Source organism: Acomys minous, assembly GCF_964271855.1.
Source record: "Acomys minous genome assembly, chromosome: 8".
In the NCBI taxonomy this organism is placed as follows: domain Eukaryota; kingdom Metazoa; phylum Chordata; class Mammalia; order Rodentia; family Muridae; genus Acomys; species Acomys minous.
In genome coordinates, this window is record NC_140489.1 from 37,305,922 (window position 1) to 37,323,065 (window position 17,144).

Genomic DNA, 17,144 nt, shown 5'->3' on the forward strand with positions numbered 1-17,144 from the left:
CGGAACAATTCATTGAAGACCAATGGGTTCCGTGGGTCTTATTGCTTGGCACCCCAAGCAGGGCATAGTGACAAGCCATATGTTCCGTTCGCGTGGGGGCGGGAGAGCAGCAAGAAGTTAAAAGTGTCGCTTCCCCCACCTCTACCTTCCTTCTTACCAAAGTAACTTTTTCCCCCTTGTTTTTAACCCGAGTTGAAAGCGCTCGTGGAAAGTGAATCGTTGCTTTTATTTTTTGTGGTCCAAAGGAAGGGGCGCCCATGAAAGTCTAGATTTTTCTGTAGTAGTAAATTTAAAGGTCGGATACGTGAACGAAGCGCCTTATCTAGGTCTGTTTAAAAGAAGTCTGTCCAGGCAGTGGTCTTTTTCGCAAAGCCCCAACCCTACCAGGAGAGCGCCGGCCGCCGGCCCAGCACGCGTGTACACGCGCTCTGCACGCTAAATCTTGCAGCGCTCGCCCCCGCCAGGCCAGCTCTCTCCCGGAGGAAAAAAAAGCTTCCCTGGTCGCTCTTACTCTTTTTGCTCACGGATGGGGAACAAACATAAAACGCTTGACTCGGACATTTAGGATGTTGCGAATTTCTAAACTCCTCTCCCAGCTCGTTTTGCGGTGGGCAGCCGGGTGTGGACAGGGAAGTCAGGGAAAGGTAAGTCGTGCGGGCACTTGGGAGAAGTTTTAAGAGACACCAGCTCAAGATGGAAACCGCAGCTCTGGCCCGCTCAGGACCAGCTTCTGCTCCTGCTAGCGAAGGAAAAAAAAAAAAAAGAGAGAGAGAGAAAGTCGAGCCTGCCTTCCTGCCCGAAACACACAACACACACACACACACACACACACACACACACCACCACCACCACCACCACCACCACCACCACCACCAAACACAACAACTAGAACTCCGAAGGGGGAGGAATGAGTGATGTCACAGAGCCTTGCAGCGAGGCTGACAAAGGGTGGGCTCCCCTCCCCCCCCCGCCCCGCCCGGCCAAAGGGAGGGGCGCCCCCAGAGCCCGGGAGCGGAGCCCGTGGACTCGAAACTTTTCCTCTTTAAGAAAAAAAGTTTTGCGCTGCTCCGAGTGTTGTTTTTTTTTTTCCGCCTTCTTTCCTTGTCTCCCTTCCCCCTTCTTCCTTTTAAAAGTTTCTTTCCTCCCCACCCCTTTCTTTACCCCTCCCTCTCGCTTGACCGCATGGCTGATTCAACCTCAGTGTCAATCAACTTTTTTTCTCCTCCTCTTCTTCATTTAAATAAGTTTAAAGCTGCTCCGCCCCTTCCAAAATCTTATAAATTAGGCTTTGCGCGCCGCAACCCGGGAGAGTCAGAAAGGCGAGGGGCGCCGGGAGCTGGCGTGTGGGACTCCAGACCGGAGAGCCGGAGGCTGCGCCTTCCCCGCACCAGGACCTTCACGACACATCAGATCCTAGTCTTTGCCCCGTGCTAACGCCCACGATGACCACCACTCTCGTGTCTGCCACCATCTTCGACTTGAGCGAAGTTTTATGCAAGGTAAAGTAGGGCGGAGCGTTGGCTTTTCGAAAGTTTCTCATGTGCTTAAAGAAACCCTGAAAGTTTGGGTTTGGAGAAACGGCGTACAGGGAGCGAAGGGCTTTCACTGCTTGCGTTTCCCATCGCGGTGAAGGAATTTTGGCCATGTCTTCCGTACTCTTTTTAAGTGTCAGGTCCCAGGTGGGGTTCCATGTGTATTCGGGGAACAAAGTTCTGAGCGACTGCTCAAGTTTGCAGAGCAAGGGATGCGGAAAAGTGGCTAGGACTGGGACAAAATTTGAAGGATTCTTTCTTACTTGGTGTGCCACTGGAGCTGGGGGTTGGCCGGTGGCTTCGGTTTCTCTGTGTGTGCTTTGGGTTTCCGTGCCTGCTGGAGGAGTTCGCATCTACCCAACAACTTTGCGTAGGGGTCTCTAGGAAAAGCGAAGTCTCCGAAGGATATTTGGCTGGGAATGTTCTCCTATGTGCTTGGAGAACTAAGATAACACAGCGAAGAAAGGGCCTACTTAAGGTTGAAAGACATAGGCAAAGCGAGTTTCTGTCCGCTCCAGCTGGGCTGGGCTTACTCCGCGAGAGCTGGGTCTATCATGCTGCAAACTTTTGGACTGCAAGTGGCTGCTTACCTGTGTTGTGAGGCTCTACTGTTGGTTGTCTGAGGAATAGGGGAACAAAATACTGCCAGAACTGAAGTTCCCGCCAGTCAGGATTAAAGTGGGCCACCTTAAATGGGGTAGTCTGCCAGTGGGGCTTTCGAAAAAACAAGTTTTAAAACCGGAATGCTCCAGCAGTGCGGTTGAAATGTACAACTCCATGGATGTTGTTAAATTTTTTTCCCCACTCTACTTCCCCCACCTCTCCCAACTCCCCCAATTTGAAAGGATGAAGCTGCTAGGCTACTTTTAATTGCTGAACTGTTTTTTGCCTTCCCTAAAACACGTCGGGTCATGTTGCTCTCTTCCTAGCTTGCAGCTCCTGTCGGTGCAGCTGCCAAGGCCCCAGGGCTGCAGGGTTGGGGTGCAGGGCCGTGCTGGAGCTGAAAAGCAAGCAACATCAAAAACTTTTGAGTTTCCTCTTTGCGTTTTTCCCAAGTCTATTTGCCCTGGCCGCTGCCTGAGGTCCTGGGCAACTCCATCCTTGTCTCTTCCCTGCTTGGCCGCTCTTTGATCTGTTTCTCTTTCTTTTGCCCCCTCCCCCCGCAGGACTTTTTAAAATGAACCTCATTGTTGGGAACCGGCTCTCCTCTGGGTTCCTGTAATCCGCTCGGTGGGGTGGTTGCGGTTACAGGGTTACCGACTCCCGGTCCCCCGCTGCTGATCCTAAGGGACTAACTTTAGAATTTGCACAATGACACCCACATGTGTCAGGGGCCTGGAGATAACTTTCAAGTCTTCCACCCCCACTCTTTCTAAAGTCTTAGGTAGTTTGAGCAGGTGACTATAGAGCTTGTGGTATCTCTGTGCACTCTTGCTCACCCGAACCGCACCCCCCCCCCATTGACTGCGCGGTGGGGGTGGGGTGGGCTGGTACTTTCTTTCCCATCATCTGCAGCTTTGGTTCAAGATTAAACACTGGTGCTCTTATGCCAGACCTCTCTTGCAGCCAGGAGACCAAGTGCAAAGGCATCTTCCCAGTGAAGGGGGTGGGGAATGCTGGGAGAAAATCCCTCCTGGGGTGGGGGTACCCTTCCAGAAGCTTGGGGGCCATGCATTTGCGTTTTCAGAGACCATACCCTACCCCTGCGCCCACACCCACCCCTCCAAGCCCCAGACTGGGCCCTTCCACAAGCAGGGAAAAAGCGCAGTTTGAAAACCTGTTGCCAAAGGAAGCGAACGCTTGTGGAAGAGGAAGTGGAGAGTTTGGGGCCAGATTGTGGGGGGGGGGGGAGGGGGCTAGCAGGGACTGGTTGAGAGAGGATTTGGCTCATGTTTAGTTTTCTAAATTTATAAATCAGGTTTACTTGGTTCTGTTAGGGGGAGGGAAATTAGAGAGGACTGCCTTGTGCGAAATATTCTTAGTTGAGGAATGTATAAACAGTACTTGGATTTTAGAGGGAAAAATTAGCTTTAAGGACAAGAGGATAAAGCTATATATCAGGGGTCAACGTGGATCAGGATGCATACTTAATTTTTCCCCCCTCTCAGGGCAGGATTTTGTGGTTTCTTATGAACGAGAGAGACAGGCCTATCTGGAGTGGTGCAGTCCTTTGTGGACACCATGCCCTGGCCTCAGTCACTCACCGGTCCTTTTCTTTCCCCTCCCCCCAGGGTAACAAGATGCTCAACTACAGCACTCCCAGTGCTGGGGGCTGCCTGCTGGACAGGAAGGCAGTGGGCACCCCTGCTGGCGGGGGCTTCCCTCGGAGGCACTCGGTCACCCTGCCTAGCTCCAAGTTCCATCAGAACCAGCTTCTGAGCAGTCTTAAGGGTGAGCCGGCCCCGTCCCTCGGCTCCCGCGACAGCCGCTTCCGAGACCGCTCTTTCTCCGAAGGGGGCGAGCGGCTGCTGCCCACCCAGAAGCAGCCCGGGAGCGGCCAGGTCAACTCCAGCCGCTACAAGACGGAGCTGTGCCGCCCCTTCGAAGAAAACGGTGCCTGTAAGTACGGAGACAAGTGCCAGTTCGCGCACGGCATCCACGAGCTCCGCAGCCTGACCCGCCACCCTAAGTACAAGACGGAGCTGTGCCGCACCTTCCACACCATCGGCTTTTGCCCATACGGGCCCCGCTGCCACTTCATTCACAACGCCGAGGAGCGCCGCGCCCTGGCCGGGGGCCGGGACCTCTCCGCTGACCGTCCCCGCCTCCAGCATAGCTTTAGTTTCGCTGGGTTTCCCAGTGCCGCTGCCACCGCCGCTGCCACAGGGCTGCTGGACAGCCCCACGTCCATCACCCCACCCCCCATCCTGAGCGCCGATGACCTCCTGGGCTCACCTACCCTGCCCGATGGCACCAATAACCCCTTCGCCTTTTCCAGCCAGGAGTTGGCTAGCCTCTTTGCTCCTAGCATGGGGCTGCCCGGGGGAGGCTCCCCCACCACCTTCCTCTTCCGGCCCATGTCTGAGTCCCCTCACATGTTTGACTCTCCCCCCAGCCCTCAGGATTCTCTCTCGGACCAGGAGGGCTACCTGAGCAGCTCCAGCAGCAGCCACAGTGGCTCAGACTCCCCTACCTTGGACAACTCAAGACGCCTGCCCATTTTCAGCAGACTCTCCATCTCAGATGACTAAGCCAGGGTAGGGAGGGACCCCTGCCTCCTTCACCTCTCCACCCCCTAACCTTCCCTCAATCCCTACATTGATACATTTAAGCTCAGCCCCTCCCCCAGAACCTTGGTATGTTACACACACACACACCTCCCCCCAACATAAGGACAAGTCAATTTGTCAGTAGCTTCTGGCTTGAAACCCCCTCCCTCCATTTCATAGCCCACTTAACCACGCATAACAGAGTCCCATATTTGTCAGTAGATGCCTTTTTTTCGGCTTAAGCCTTAAGTGCCAAATCACAAAAGAAAAAAAGCAGTAACCGTTTACAGAAGCAACTTAGTGCCTTTTAATCTAACTTTGTCACTGTGACTACATTACCTCTTAAACGCCAGGGGGCACCCGTGGGCCTCCCAGAGCCTCTGCCCATGGGGTGGGGGTGGGGGTGACCCGCAACCAGCAGCTCCCCCAGCTGGCCACACACGTGCACCTTCCTTTCAGTCTCCCGAACACTTCTTCCTCTTCCTTGTAGTTACTCGCCTCCCTCAGAGAATTGTTGCTGGGCTTGGGTTTTGGAGGGAAACCTATTTTGACATTCAAAACCTTTTCTTCCCAGCCCGAACCCCTGTTGACTAATCTTGCCTGGGTTTGTGTAGGGTCATCAGGGAGAAAGGTACAAGTTGGACGAAGGTTTTGACATAAGTGGGACGTTGTGGTTTAATTTCTTTTTCTTTCTTTCTTTCTTTTTCTTTCTTTCTTTTTTTTTTTAAAGTGGGGAGGAAGGGGAAACTAGATGGACTTATGAGAGACTTGATTTTGGTGCTAAAGTTCCCCAGTTCATATGTGACATCTTAAAAACGACAACAAAATGAGAGAAAAGCTAAAAAAAAAACATGTAAGGGGTGAGCAGTTAATGGTATTCATTCCACATACAATATCTGTGTAAAACGATTTCCTGTAGAAGTAGCTTTAATGGATTTTGCTCTAGAATACCTTAGATGTACCTTAGAGCCCTCACGCCATGCTTTTTTCCCTGGGTTTAAACTTCATCTAACTTTCAGAAATTGGAGAGCAAAAATTTTGCTTGTCACTGCACATCAATATAAAAAAGCTTATTTAACTTATCAAAACGTATTTATTGCCAAACTATGCTTTTTTTTTGTTAATTTTGTTCATATTTATCGGGATGACAAATCCATAGAATATATTCTTTTATGTTAAATTATGATCTTCATATTAATCTTAAAATTTTGTGACGTGTCTTTCCTTTTTTTCCACAGTTTTAATATATTATTCTTCAACAACATTTTTGTAACTTTACACTTTTTTTTGGTTATTTTATTTTAAAAAAATGAAAAATTAATTTAAAAAAATGCAAAAAACTGTTGGATTATTTATTTTAGAAATTCTCCCCTTTGTGTTGGACTGCAAATTGAGTTTCTTCCTCCTTAGGCCTTTCACAGGTAGGACTGAGAATGTACAAGTTCTGTGACAGTACAGAAGGAAAAGCCACCATTTAGGTATAGCTTCTGAAAGGGAAAACAAAAAAAGAGAAAAAACCCTTTGACTTCCATGTGCCCATCTCAAGACATTCCGCTCGCAGATCCGAGGTTCTGGATTCCAGGTTGGAGTTTTCCAATGTTAACATAAACAAACTGGCGCACACACATAAAGATGAATGTAATTATTATTCCTCTTGCTGGTCACTACCGTCGCTTTCTTATTTCTCTTTCTTTGTGTGAATTTATTTAAAAGAAAAAAAAACTTTTTGTAACGACTATTTGCAGTTTAAAAATCAATAAACCCCGTTTTTTTTCAAGAAATGATTTGTCTGTAGGTTTTTCCCTTGCACCATGCGTGGGGCGGGGGAGGGGATAGGGTCAGCTCCGTGGTTGGTCTTTAACCTTAAAGCCTAGCCTAGAGGTCTGGGTGGTGATGCTAGGTGGAGGGTTTCCTTTGGGAGACAGGCTTGGGCTGCTTCTGATAAAAGGGGATGTGGCCCATGCTACGCGGGCAGGCCTGGATTGGGGGCTTCAAACTCATTGCTCCCACAGGCACTAACCAAGGCCTCAGTACCGAATGGGTACCAGGAAGCACCGTGCACCTGAAGAGGAACCGCCAGGATGGCCAGGGGCGGTCTGTACCCAGACTAGACGGCAGGGGCTTGTGAAGGAGAAATGGGCGTTAGTGTAGCCCGATAGGAAATGAATGGCTCTCGTGGCAGTTGTAGTTCTACCTCAGATGCCGTGGAAAGTAAGCGGCAGGACCCCCGTGGTTAGAAATTCAGCCAGGCTGGTTGTGGGGGTGCACAAGGGATTTGCTGAAGGAGGCTGAGGCAGGAAGATCATGAGAAATGGCGATCAGGATCAGGTAGCCCGCTCCTTAAGACCCAGAGTCTGATCTGTGGATTGAGTCTTGGGGAAGGCTCCTCACTATTTGAGCCCCTGGCTTCTCACATTTAGTAAGTTGTCTAGGGTTGAGCAATCTCCGCCTTCTCAACACTCCATTGGCATCTTCCATAGGCAGCTCTGCTATAGACACTGTCCGGTACTGAGCGGGGCGACCAGAACCACCCTCTGGGCATTTCACCTGCCAGAAGATGTTACTGCGTGTCAGGGGTGTTAGGTGGAAGGAAATACAGGGATTATTTCCTTTTCCAGGGTAGAGGGGTATGGTACAGGAAGAACAGAAAAAGGCAGCCTGGGAACCTGGGACCTGGACGAGAGGGGGAATAAGGCAGGTGTGTGTGTGTGTGTGTGTGTGTGTGTGTGTGTGTGTGTGTGTAAGCATGAGTTTGCGTGGGTGGTGATGGTCTTCCATTCTGACGAAAAGCAACAACATTTAGTCAATCACCTGGAGCTCACTCAGTTTCTAGCCACAGAGAACCTGCGGTGGCATCTAACCCTTCCTCTCATTATTTCACAGGGCATTCAGAGGGGTCTCGACGCCTTTGAAGTCAGCCTCTGGCGTTAGATAACAAGGAAAGGCCCTGGAAGGGTGGAAAGGCTTCCATGCTAACCTGGGGAGGCTGGCTGTTTGTAGCCCCGAACCCCACCATCCCACCCAAGTGTTTCCTTAAGGCGTTAGCTTGTCCAGAACAGTAGTGGCCCTAGGCGCTAGGCTACCGAGACGTCCAGGAAAGGCGGTTTTACAGCTGGCAGTGGGTGAGACCCTGCGGTGGGAGCTGGAGGTAAAGTCCACACAAGGGGCTATGTGGCTCTAAAGACGAGCGCTCCTGCGTTGCCAGCCTGGGCACAGGGTCGTCTTTCCTACTCCTGCCCAGGACCCTGGGCTATCTCTAGCCTATACAAGACCTCTTTTGTGTGGGCAAGGCCTCAGGGGTGCTGGCCTGGTGGCCCTCGTTCGGAGCAGCTCAAGGTAATGAGCTGTGTAGGCCACCTTTTCTTCCTCTTCCTCTTCCTTCCTCCTCCGCCTTTGTTTGTTTGTTTGTTTTTTTTTTTAGATAGGGTCTCACTATGTAGCTTTAGCTAACCTGTAACTCACTATGTAGACCAGGTTGCCACCTCCTCTTCTTCCTCTTCCTCTTCCTTCCTCTCCGCCTTTGTTTTTTTTTTTTTTTAGATAGGGTCTCACTATGTAGCTTTAGCTAACCTGTAACTCACTATGTAGACCAGGTTCACCTTTCCTGGAAGTTGGGCCTCAGGGATCTAGGTTACTCTTGAGTTTTGCCTGTAATTGGATCACAAATCCCTGGCACTTCAGGAGATCAGTGTGTGTGTGTGTGTGTGTGTGTGTGTGTGTGTGTGAGAGAGAGAGAGAGAGAGAGAGAGAGAGAAAGAGAGAGAGAGAGAGAGAGAGAGAGAGAGAGAGAGAGATGGCAAAGAATGGGTCATGGTACCAAGAAGGAAAGGAGCTATCTTTGTTCCTCTCTTATTTTTTAAAGGTATAGGTGTGTGTGAGTGCCTCGCCATGCTCATGGAGGTCAGAGGACAGCTCTCGGGAGCTGGTTCTTTCCTACGGCTGTGTGGGTCCCTGGATTGAATTCAGTTCATTCGCCTTGAGGCGACAGGAAGCACCTTTACCCACTGAGCCATCCCAGCAGGCTGGACCACCTGCCTCCTGGGAACACTCAGTAGCAATAGCTTTCAGGGATACCAGGCAGTATTTTAAGACTGTAGTCTCAGATGCTGGCACTGATGCTGTAGAGGAAGTTCCACAACGTCCCAGTTGCATTTCTGTTGCTGCGATAAGATACCCTGACCACCCCCACCCCCTGCCAAAAAAAGCTGGGTATGGTGGCGCAAGCCTTTAATCCCAGCACTCGGGAGGCAGAGGCAGGCAGATCACTATGAGTTTGAGGCCAGCCTGGTCTACAAAGTGAGCCCAGGACAGCCAAGGCTACACAGAGAAACCCTGTCTCAAAACAAAAACAAAAACAAAAACAAAAAACAACAACAACAAAAAGGCAATTTTAGGGAGGAAAGGGTTTGCTTTAGCTCACAGCTTCAGCCTATACCCCACCACAGCAGGGAAGTCAAGACAGCAGGAACTTAAAACCTAGTCACATCACAGCCACAGTCAAGAGCAGAGAGAAAGGAATGCACGCTTGCTTAGTGTGCAGTCAGCTTTCTCTACCCTTACACTGTCCAGGACTCCCAACCAGGGAACCGTACCTCCCACTTCCAGCCTGGGTCTTCTGGTATCAATTAAGGCAATCCAGACAACCCTTGTGAGACTCGCCCGCAGACCAACCCATCTAGACCAGTGCACATAAGCACCCCCACTTTAAAGGGAAGAAGTGAGATGCCGGGGAGCTCATCAACTAGTCCTACAGCGAGAAAGTCTCAGGACCTGGTCCCAGATCCGTTAGCAACATCATGGCATTTTGCCACTGCCCTATGGAGTGAGTGTCATAAGCTGGTGCACTGAAGCCACTGGGCACAGGCCCCTGGCACACAGTAACTACAGGTCTACCAGGGTCAGTTCCTGTCTCCCTTGCCCTTGGTGGTGATCTGCAGAAGCTGAGAGGCACTGGCTGGATTGGATGACTCTGCACACACCTTCCCCCAGGGTCATGAGCTCATGGCCCAAGAAACTCTGGCTACGCATGTTCGGAGGTGGAGGGTGCTGGGAGGAGGCAGCAGGCCATCCCCTTGGACTTTCCCCTTTCTGCCTGCTGTGAGGTGGCTTCTGTTAATGATCAACAGACCAAAGGGTGCCCTGGGTGCCTCAGGGAGTTGGCTCTGAGTTGGCTCTCCTCCCCCACCCCACCCCCTGGGGTCTCCCACCCCTGCACGTAGCCAAGCATTTAATCATGTCTGGCTGGGCTGACAGGACTGCTACCTGAGTTCAGGGGGGTGAGGTGGCAAGGAGGTCAGCAAGGCACCTGCTGCTCCCTGGCTGCTCTGGTGGGATGGCCCCACCCAAAGGCCTGCAGGTTCTAGAGAGCTGGGAACAGAGCAAACACCTTCGCTTGGTCCTGAGGTCAGGGCAGCGCTGGGGGCTCTACTCTTTGATGCGTTATGCTTGGGTGACAGAGAAACCTGGTCTGAGGGCCTCTGCAGTGCTTTTTGGAGGAGTTCCAGATGGGCTCATCTGTGTGGCCTCCCATCTGAGAAACTACTCTCTTTCTCTGAGGACTCAGAGCTGGGGGCTGCCTGTGAGTTGCTGTTGATTAGTGGACTCGGACATCCTTTCCTTGTGCCGGCTGTTTGTACTTGTTGTGAAATGTTGACAAAACGTGGGTCTCAAGGTACAGGGCTGTGAGTGATGGCCATACCTGTGCTATCAGCTTGTAGTACAACAAAAACAAACACTGGCAATCGCCGAACCTAGTGCAATTTTCTCTCCACTTGCAGCTGGACTTCTTTCTGTCTCTGTCTTTCTGTCTCTCCTCTCTCTGTCTCTCCCTCTGTCCCTGCCCTGCCCTGCCCCCCCCCCCCCCCGTTTTTTGTTTTTTTGTTTTTTGAGACAGGGTCTCTCTGTGTAGCCTTGGTTGTCCTGGACTTGCTTTGTAGACTAGGCTGGCCTCGAACTCACAGAGATCTGCCTGCCTCTGCCTCCTGAGTGCTGGGAGTATAGGTGTGCACCACCACTGCTCCTGGATCTATCTCTTCCTTCCAGTTACACGTAAGGAGGAAAGAGCGTGATCACAGGGGCCAGAATTCATTTTCCTTCCCCCAGAACTGCAAAAGGGGAAGGAGCTGCTTCTGGAAGCAATGGAACCTGGGTTTCAAGCTACTTACTCTTCCGCCTCCATGTCAGTGTGTGACCTTAAGCTACAAAGTTAGGGCCCAGTTTGCTGCATCTGCAAAAGAAGGCGATCACAAGATGATGATGTTGTTAAGCACACCTGCTTCAGCGGACCACCAAACATGGCAGATGCCATGGAGATGTGTAAAAGAGCAAATGATAACACACATAGATGAATTGCACAGAGTCGAGGAAGGAGATGGGATGAAAGCAGACACCTGTGCGGGCTGAGGAGCTAGCCCAGCTGGTACAGTGCCTGTCTGGCATACATGAAGCTCTGGGTTGGATCCCCAGAACTGCATAAACCAGGGACGATGGAACACATCTGTAATCCCATCCTTGGATACATAACAAGTTTGAGGTCAGCATGGGCTGCAAGAGGCCCCAAGTTAAAGAGAGAGAGAGAGAGAGAGAGAGAGAGAGAGAGAGAGAGAGAGAGAGAGAGAGAGAGAACAGAGCACATGTGGTTTGAGTTCATTTGTAAGGAGTTGGAGACTAGGCAAAACTGGTCTATGAAGACACAGTAAAGTTCATCGAGCTGTGGCCTGAAGACGTGAGCACTTTATTGAGTCTAAGTTATATTTCAAAACAAAAATGGGGCTGGAGTGATGGTTCTGAGGTTAAGAGTATTTGTTGCTCTTGTGGAGGAACTGGATTCAACTCCCAGCACCCTAATGGTGCCTCATAACCATTTGTAACCCCAGTTTGGAGAACTCTGACCGATAGGCACATGGTACACATCCATGCACATAGGTAAAACCTTCATACACATACAGTAAGAAAAATCTAAGAAAAAGTTATACTTCAAAACAAAACCATATAAATTTGATGTGAGTGTTAAATAGGATGCATAAATAAATGAATAAATAATAAATAAATTCAGTACCCGAGATAGGAAAGTAATAAGTTATGGCTATTTTTGCAATAGCACCAGCCACAAGCTATCCATAGCTCTGTGGTCCCTCTTTTATAGAGGGAAGGAATGGGCTCGGAGCAGACTGTGACCTGGCTGGGGAGTGGGGCTTGAATCCCTTCTGCCCCTTGTGTTGTTTCGCTAGGAACACTGACAGCAATATGGGGGCAAGTGAGCTGACCGATTAGTAGACGCGGCCATCCGTAGCAGAAATGGATTTTCCTCTTGGCAGACTCAAAATAAACCTCCTGTAGCTACTTGGAACCTCTCATGATTCATAGGAAGGGCAAAAGGAGGCCGAGTGAGGGGTGAAGAGAAGAGAGCTTTGGTTCTTGGGTGAGCCAGCATAGAGGAGCCACTGTCCTAGGGCTTGTCCACATGGGGCTGCTTGCCTGCAGGGCTTGTCCAATCCTTTCCTGGGACTGCTGAGGCTGTGGGGCCCACCTATCTGGCTTAGGTGGGACTTGGGCCTGTCGTCCTTGGCCCTCAGCCTTCAAGGCACATGGAAAGCTATTCGTCCCTTCTGATTTCCCTCGGAGACTATTAAATCTCATCATCACTTTCATCCTTCACTGCTGCATCCTGAGACAGACAGCTAGCTTAGCTACTGGACACCGCCGCGGCAGGGCTCAGGGATGGCTCTTATAGGGTGTGTGTTATAAGACTCAGCCTTCGTGCTTAGGGAGGAATCCAAGGCCTGGGGACAGACTGCAGAGAAGAACATGAGGTGTGTCCCCACTTGCAGTTGAGTGGCTCTTTAACTCTTCCACCTTAGGCACCCCGCTTGTCTTTCATTCTCTGCTGCCAGGCGGTCCTGAGTTTGTGACCTTGCCGATGGCCTTGGGCAAAGTGACTTAATCTCTCTGAGATGGGAAAGCACACTCACCTTGGCCACATGACAGGATTGTAATGTGGGGCAGATAGGAGGGAGGAAGGCACTCTGGGAAAGAAAAGGTCTTGTACAAGGGGAGTGTGGTGTAGGAGCTTGCAGCCCTTAGGACAGTGCGTTCCTTCAGGGATGCCGGAGAGCCAGAACCTGGCTCATCTACTGGACTTCCTGCACCAAACTCACAGGTGGTATGTGTGAGATTCTTTAACATTTACATCCTTAAAGTAACAGGAGCCAGCACCGAGGAGACTTACCTTGCAGGCCCAGCACTGGCTCAGCCTTTCCTCATGTGATTACGTTTGATGCTATCTTTGAGTTCTATTATCGTTTGTCCCATTTACAGAGGGGGAAAGTCAGGCATGGGGAGATCACCATTCCCAATTTACACACTTATGTGCCACCAGTCTGTCAACACCCAAGCTCTCAGTCCCCACATGGTAGAGGAGACAGATGTCAAATGGCAGCCCTCTTCCCTAGGGACCCACAGTCATGGAGGCCCTTCCCGATCCCAACTGATTGTTCTCTGCAGCCCAGCAGGCTGTGTAGTGAGGAGAAGTCGGCCTTGATTTCAGCTTCTTCTGCAAGTGGGGAAACCGAGGTGTGGAATGGTGGTGGCTCCTGTGTTAGGCTCAGTGGCAGGTGCAGTGGTCCACAGACAGCCAAGGCCATGTCTCAGCTGAACTGTGGCGTGGTGTGTGTGTGTGTGTGTGTGTGTGTGTGTGTGTGTGTGTGTTATTTCCTTTCTCAGGGGGAAGTTGCCTTGCCTGAGAAATGGTCTGAAAGCCCAGGGCAGAGCAGGATTCAGCTGGCTCCTCTCATCAGCTGCCAGTGTTGTGGGCTCTCTTGAAAGGAGCTAGCGCCTTCTCTGCCAGTGCCTTTCTGAAAGATGTGGTTTATAGTTCATTTTTAAAATTATCTATTTATTTTTATTCCACGTGCATTGGTGTTTTGTCCTCATGTATGTCTATGTGAGGGTGTCTGATCCTCTGGAACTGGATTTACAGACAGTTGTGAGCTGCCATGTAGGTGCTTGGAATTGAGTCCTGGGTCCTCTGGAAGAGCAGCCAGTGCTCTTAACGACTGAGCCACCTCTCTAGCTCTTATGATTCATAGTTATTAAGCTGTATTTCCACAGTCCTCCTCTACCAAAAGAAGTTGTTTTTGCTGGTGTAGGGGTGACAGGGGGAGACAGGCTAGGTTCTTAGAGCTTCTTACCCTCAGGAAGAGAAGGAGACCCTGTGAAACCAGCACAGCCCTACAGGCATCACTCAAGGGTCTCCTCCATCTCCCATCCCCATGGCTGCTAGCTGGAGCAGGCATGACAGAGCCCTCTGACTTGGTAATTGATGAATGAAGTCCTGTTTCCTCCAGCCACTTTCTTCCTTTTTTCTTGACTTCCCTCGAGCCAGATGAGGTGTGATGGGAGGCATGGGAACAAGATGGTACCCACGATGGAAACATGCACATCGAATCCACATGGGGTTTCCTTCCACAAGTGGTACATGGTCTAAGAAGGTTTGTGTTATTTTGTTCCCCATGAGAAGGGGCCAGGGAGCTGGGCTTTCTCTTAATATGCATGCACTAACTACTCCTGGAGAGTTGGAGACCCACCCTTATAAAGAGGGAAATATGAGGGTTGTACAATGGTATACCTATTGAACCATGCACACCTTGCTTTGGGGGCGTGGAGGGAACCAGCCCTGCCCCAGCCTGGTTGGATTCTGGATGGTCACTCCCTATGGTCCTGGTCTGGTCTTCTGGTCCTTGTCTTTGAAATACTGGGGCTGAACCAAAGAAGGCCTTTTAATGATTCCACGAATATCTTAGAAAGCAAAATACACAAGTATTCCTTTTTGGAGAAGCCAAATTTCCTTCATCCGTGCTGATGGGTGGGGAGCCAGCTGTGTGGGTGTTATACAACCCTGACTAGAGCTACAGGCGGAAGGGAGTTGGTGTGACCTGCTGATGTCAGTTGACTCACAGAGACACTCAGAGATTGTAGAAGTTGGCCGTGTGCACGTCCTTTGAAGTGGTGGTTTGAACCACTTTTATGAACTGTATGTTGAATGAGAACATGTAAGTCATCCCCTTGGCATGTTGTATTTTCCCAGACATGGTTTTTCAAATGAAAACACTGAAACACAGTGCCTTATTTTAGGTGCATTTGCACCTCCTGTGTAGGAGCAGAGCGGACTGGTTCCTCTGACATTTGGGAGGTAGGTTTCGGTCCAGTCCACAGGCTGGCCATCAGAGGCAGTAAGTTCCTTGTGATGGTGATGGTTAGACAAAAGCTAGGAGCCATGCAGCACCCCAGTCTAGGCGGGCGCTCTGCAGAATGATTTCCCAACATCTGCTCACAGCTCAACATCTTTACAACCACACAGGACTTGATATTTTGATACTATAGGCGTTTAAAAGTGCAGTGCTCACTCTGCTCTTCACGCTTCTGGCATCTTCCTGAAACGGAGGCAGAACTTTCCAGGGAGGCACGTGTCTAGAATCTCTAACAACTTGGTCTGCAGTACAGAGGCAGCACTGAGCAGGCCCTCAGCAAACACCGGGTAAACGGCATTTTGCCATTACCTGAGGCTTCACCAGGAACCCACCCTTTGCAAGGATTTGGCCCTTCAACTGTCTAGCCATGGATGTTTGGGGGGAACCGCAATGTCTGTCAGTTCGTGAGTTGTAGAGCACGCATAAGGAATGGGGTTTGTGGCCTTTCGCTGGCTCTGTGTCTTTGAGTGAGTCACTCAAGTTGGGTCTCAGTCACTTCATTGGGGAGAGGAGCTGTGGACTGACTTATCTTCCTGCCCTTTCCAGTTGGGCTACTGCATGATTCAAGCGCTCTGTGTTTGCTCTGACTCCTCTCTTCTCAAATTCTTTGTTCAACTCTCTTTTATTAGGGGCTCTAGGCCTATTAAAACAGAAAGCAAAACAAAACAAAACAAAAAAAAAACCAAGTAGCCATGGGAAGCAAACATTAAGACAAATGCAAACAAATTACTGTATTCTTCATGGCTATGTATAAGGACTGGGGCTAGACTTATGAACATTGACTGTCTTTGTTTATTTTGCGATAGAGTCTCTTTACAGAGCCCTGGCTGTTCTGTAACTCATTGTGTAGACCAGGCTGGCTTGGAGCTCACAGAGATCTACTTGCCTCTGCCTCCCAAACTCCTGAATGCTTTGACTAAAGACGTGCATCTCCATGGATGGTAAGAATTTGACTATTAAAAAAAAAAGCAGCAAATATGTTTTAAAATCCAGGTATAAGTTAACAGGCAAGGATTTTTTTTCCTGAGATGAGTTGTTGTTGTTTCTCTGTGTAGCCTTGGCTGTCTTGGACTCACTTTGTAGACCAGGCTGGCCTTGAACTCACAGCGATCTGCCTGCCTCTACCTCCCAAGTGCTAGGATTACAGGCATGCACCCACCACACCCAGCTTCTGAGACGAGTCGTATGTAGCCCAGGGTAGCCATGAATTGTCTATGTAACTAAGGCTAGCCTAAAACCCCTTATCCTCTTCCTCCATCTCCTGAGTGCTGGGATTACAGGTGAGTGACACCATACCTGGTTTATCCTGTGTTGGGGGAGTGAACCAGGGTGTTGTGAATAGTAGACAAACATTTTACCCAAGCTTGAATCCCCAGCCCAAGACATTGTTAAAACTGATATGTGATAGCCTCTAAGCAGAACATCCAGCCACCACAAAAGTAATATACTTATCCCTTACAACTCTTAGAGACTGCTTCCAGGACCTGTGTGTGGGTACCAACATCTGATGATGCTCCAGTCATGTATATAAGCTGGCTGGTGCACATAGCATACAGCATCCTCTCACAGACTTTTATTGATTATTTTGTTTTGTATGGGGGATTGAACTAGGAAATGGTTGCATTTGCATGCTAGGCAAGCATTTGGCCACTGGCTGACCTCGATTTCCAGCCTTTTCTTTCATACTTTAAATCAGTCTCTGGATGATTTACAATTCCAAATACAACACACATGCTAAGTAAATAGTTGTTACACTCTGGTTTTTTTTTTGGGGGGGGGTAGGTGGAGTCATAACAAAAAGAATCTGTTCATGTCCAGTATAGAGGGAAGTAAAAATATTTTCCACACACAATTGGTTGAATCTGAGGATTCAGAACTCAAGAATATGGGAAGACTAGAATATGTCTTTTTCATTTGAAATATACTTTATAAATGGAGTCTCTTCACTCTTCTTTCCAGGAGAGGTAAGCCTGAGTGAATCCATTTTATTTTCCATGAGAAATTTCCAGTAGTGGCAACACTCTGACCACTTTCATTGCCATGTGCGGCCGGCACATGCTGATTCTGGAGATACAGGAAGGGCTCTTTTTCACTGTGAAATAACTTTTGTTGTTAAGTACACACATTCCCTTTTCTGGAGACATCAGGAAGATGTT

At 49.8% G+C, this 17,144-nt stretch overlaps 1 protein-coding gene across 1 annotated transcript; it reads left to right on the forward strand.

Moving 5' to 3' along the window:
• Window positions 1-1,286: 1,286 nt before the first annotated feature.
• ZFP36L1 (ZFP36 ring finger protein like 1) lies at window positions 1,287-6,522 on the forward strand. The gene is made up of 2 exons (XM_084793555.1): window positions 1,287-1,499; window positions 3,764-6,522. The coding sequence occupies exons 1-2, from the start codon at window positions 1,443-1,445 to the stop codon at window positions 4,721-4,723; spliced, it is 1,017 nt and encodes a 338-aa protein (XP_084649681.1). The 5' UTR covers window positions 1,287-1,442; the 3' UTR covers window positions 4,724-6,522.
• The last annotated feature ends 10,622 nt before the right edge of the window (window positions 6,523-17,144 follow it).

Coding starts and splice junctions, on each gene's coding strand:
- ZFP36L1 (XM_084793555.1), top strand. CDS start 1,443: ATGACCACCACTCTCGTGTCTGCCACCATCTTCGACTTGAGCGAAGTT. Junction 1,500..3,763: donor TGAGCGAAGTTTTATGCAAG/GTAAAGTAGGGC, acceptor CCCTCCCCCCAG/GGTAACAAGATGCTCAACTA.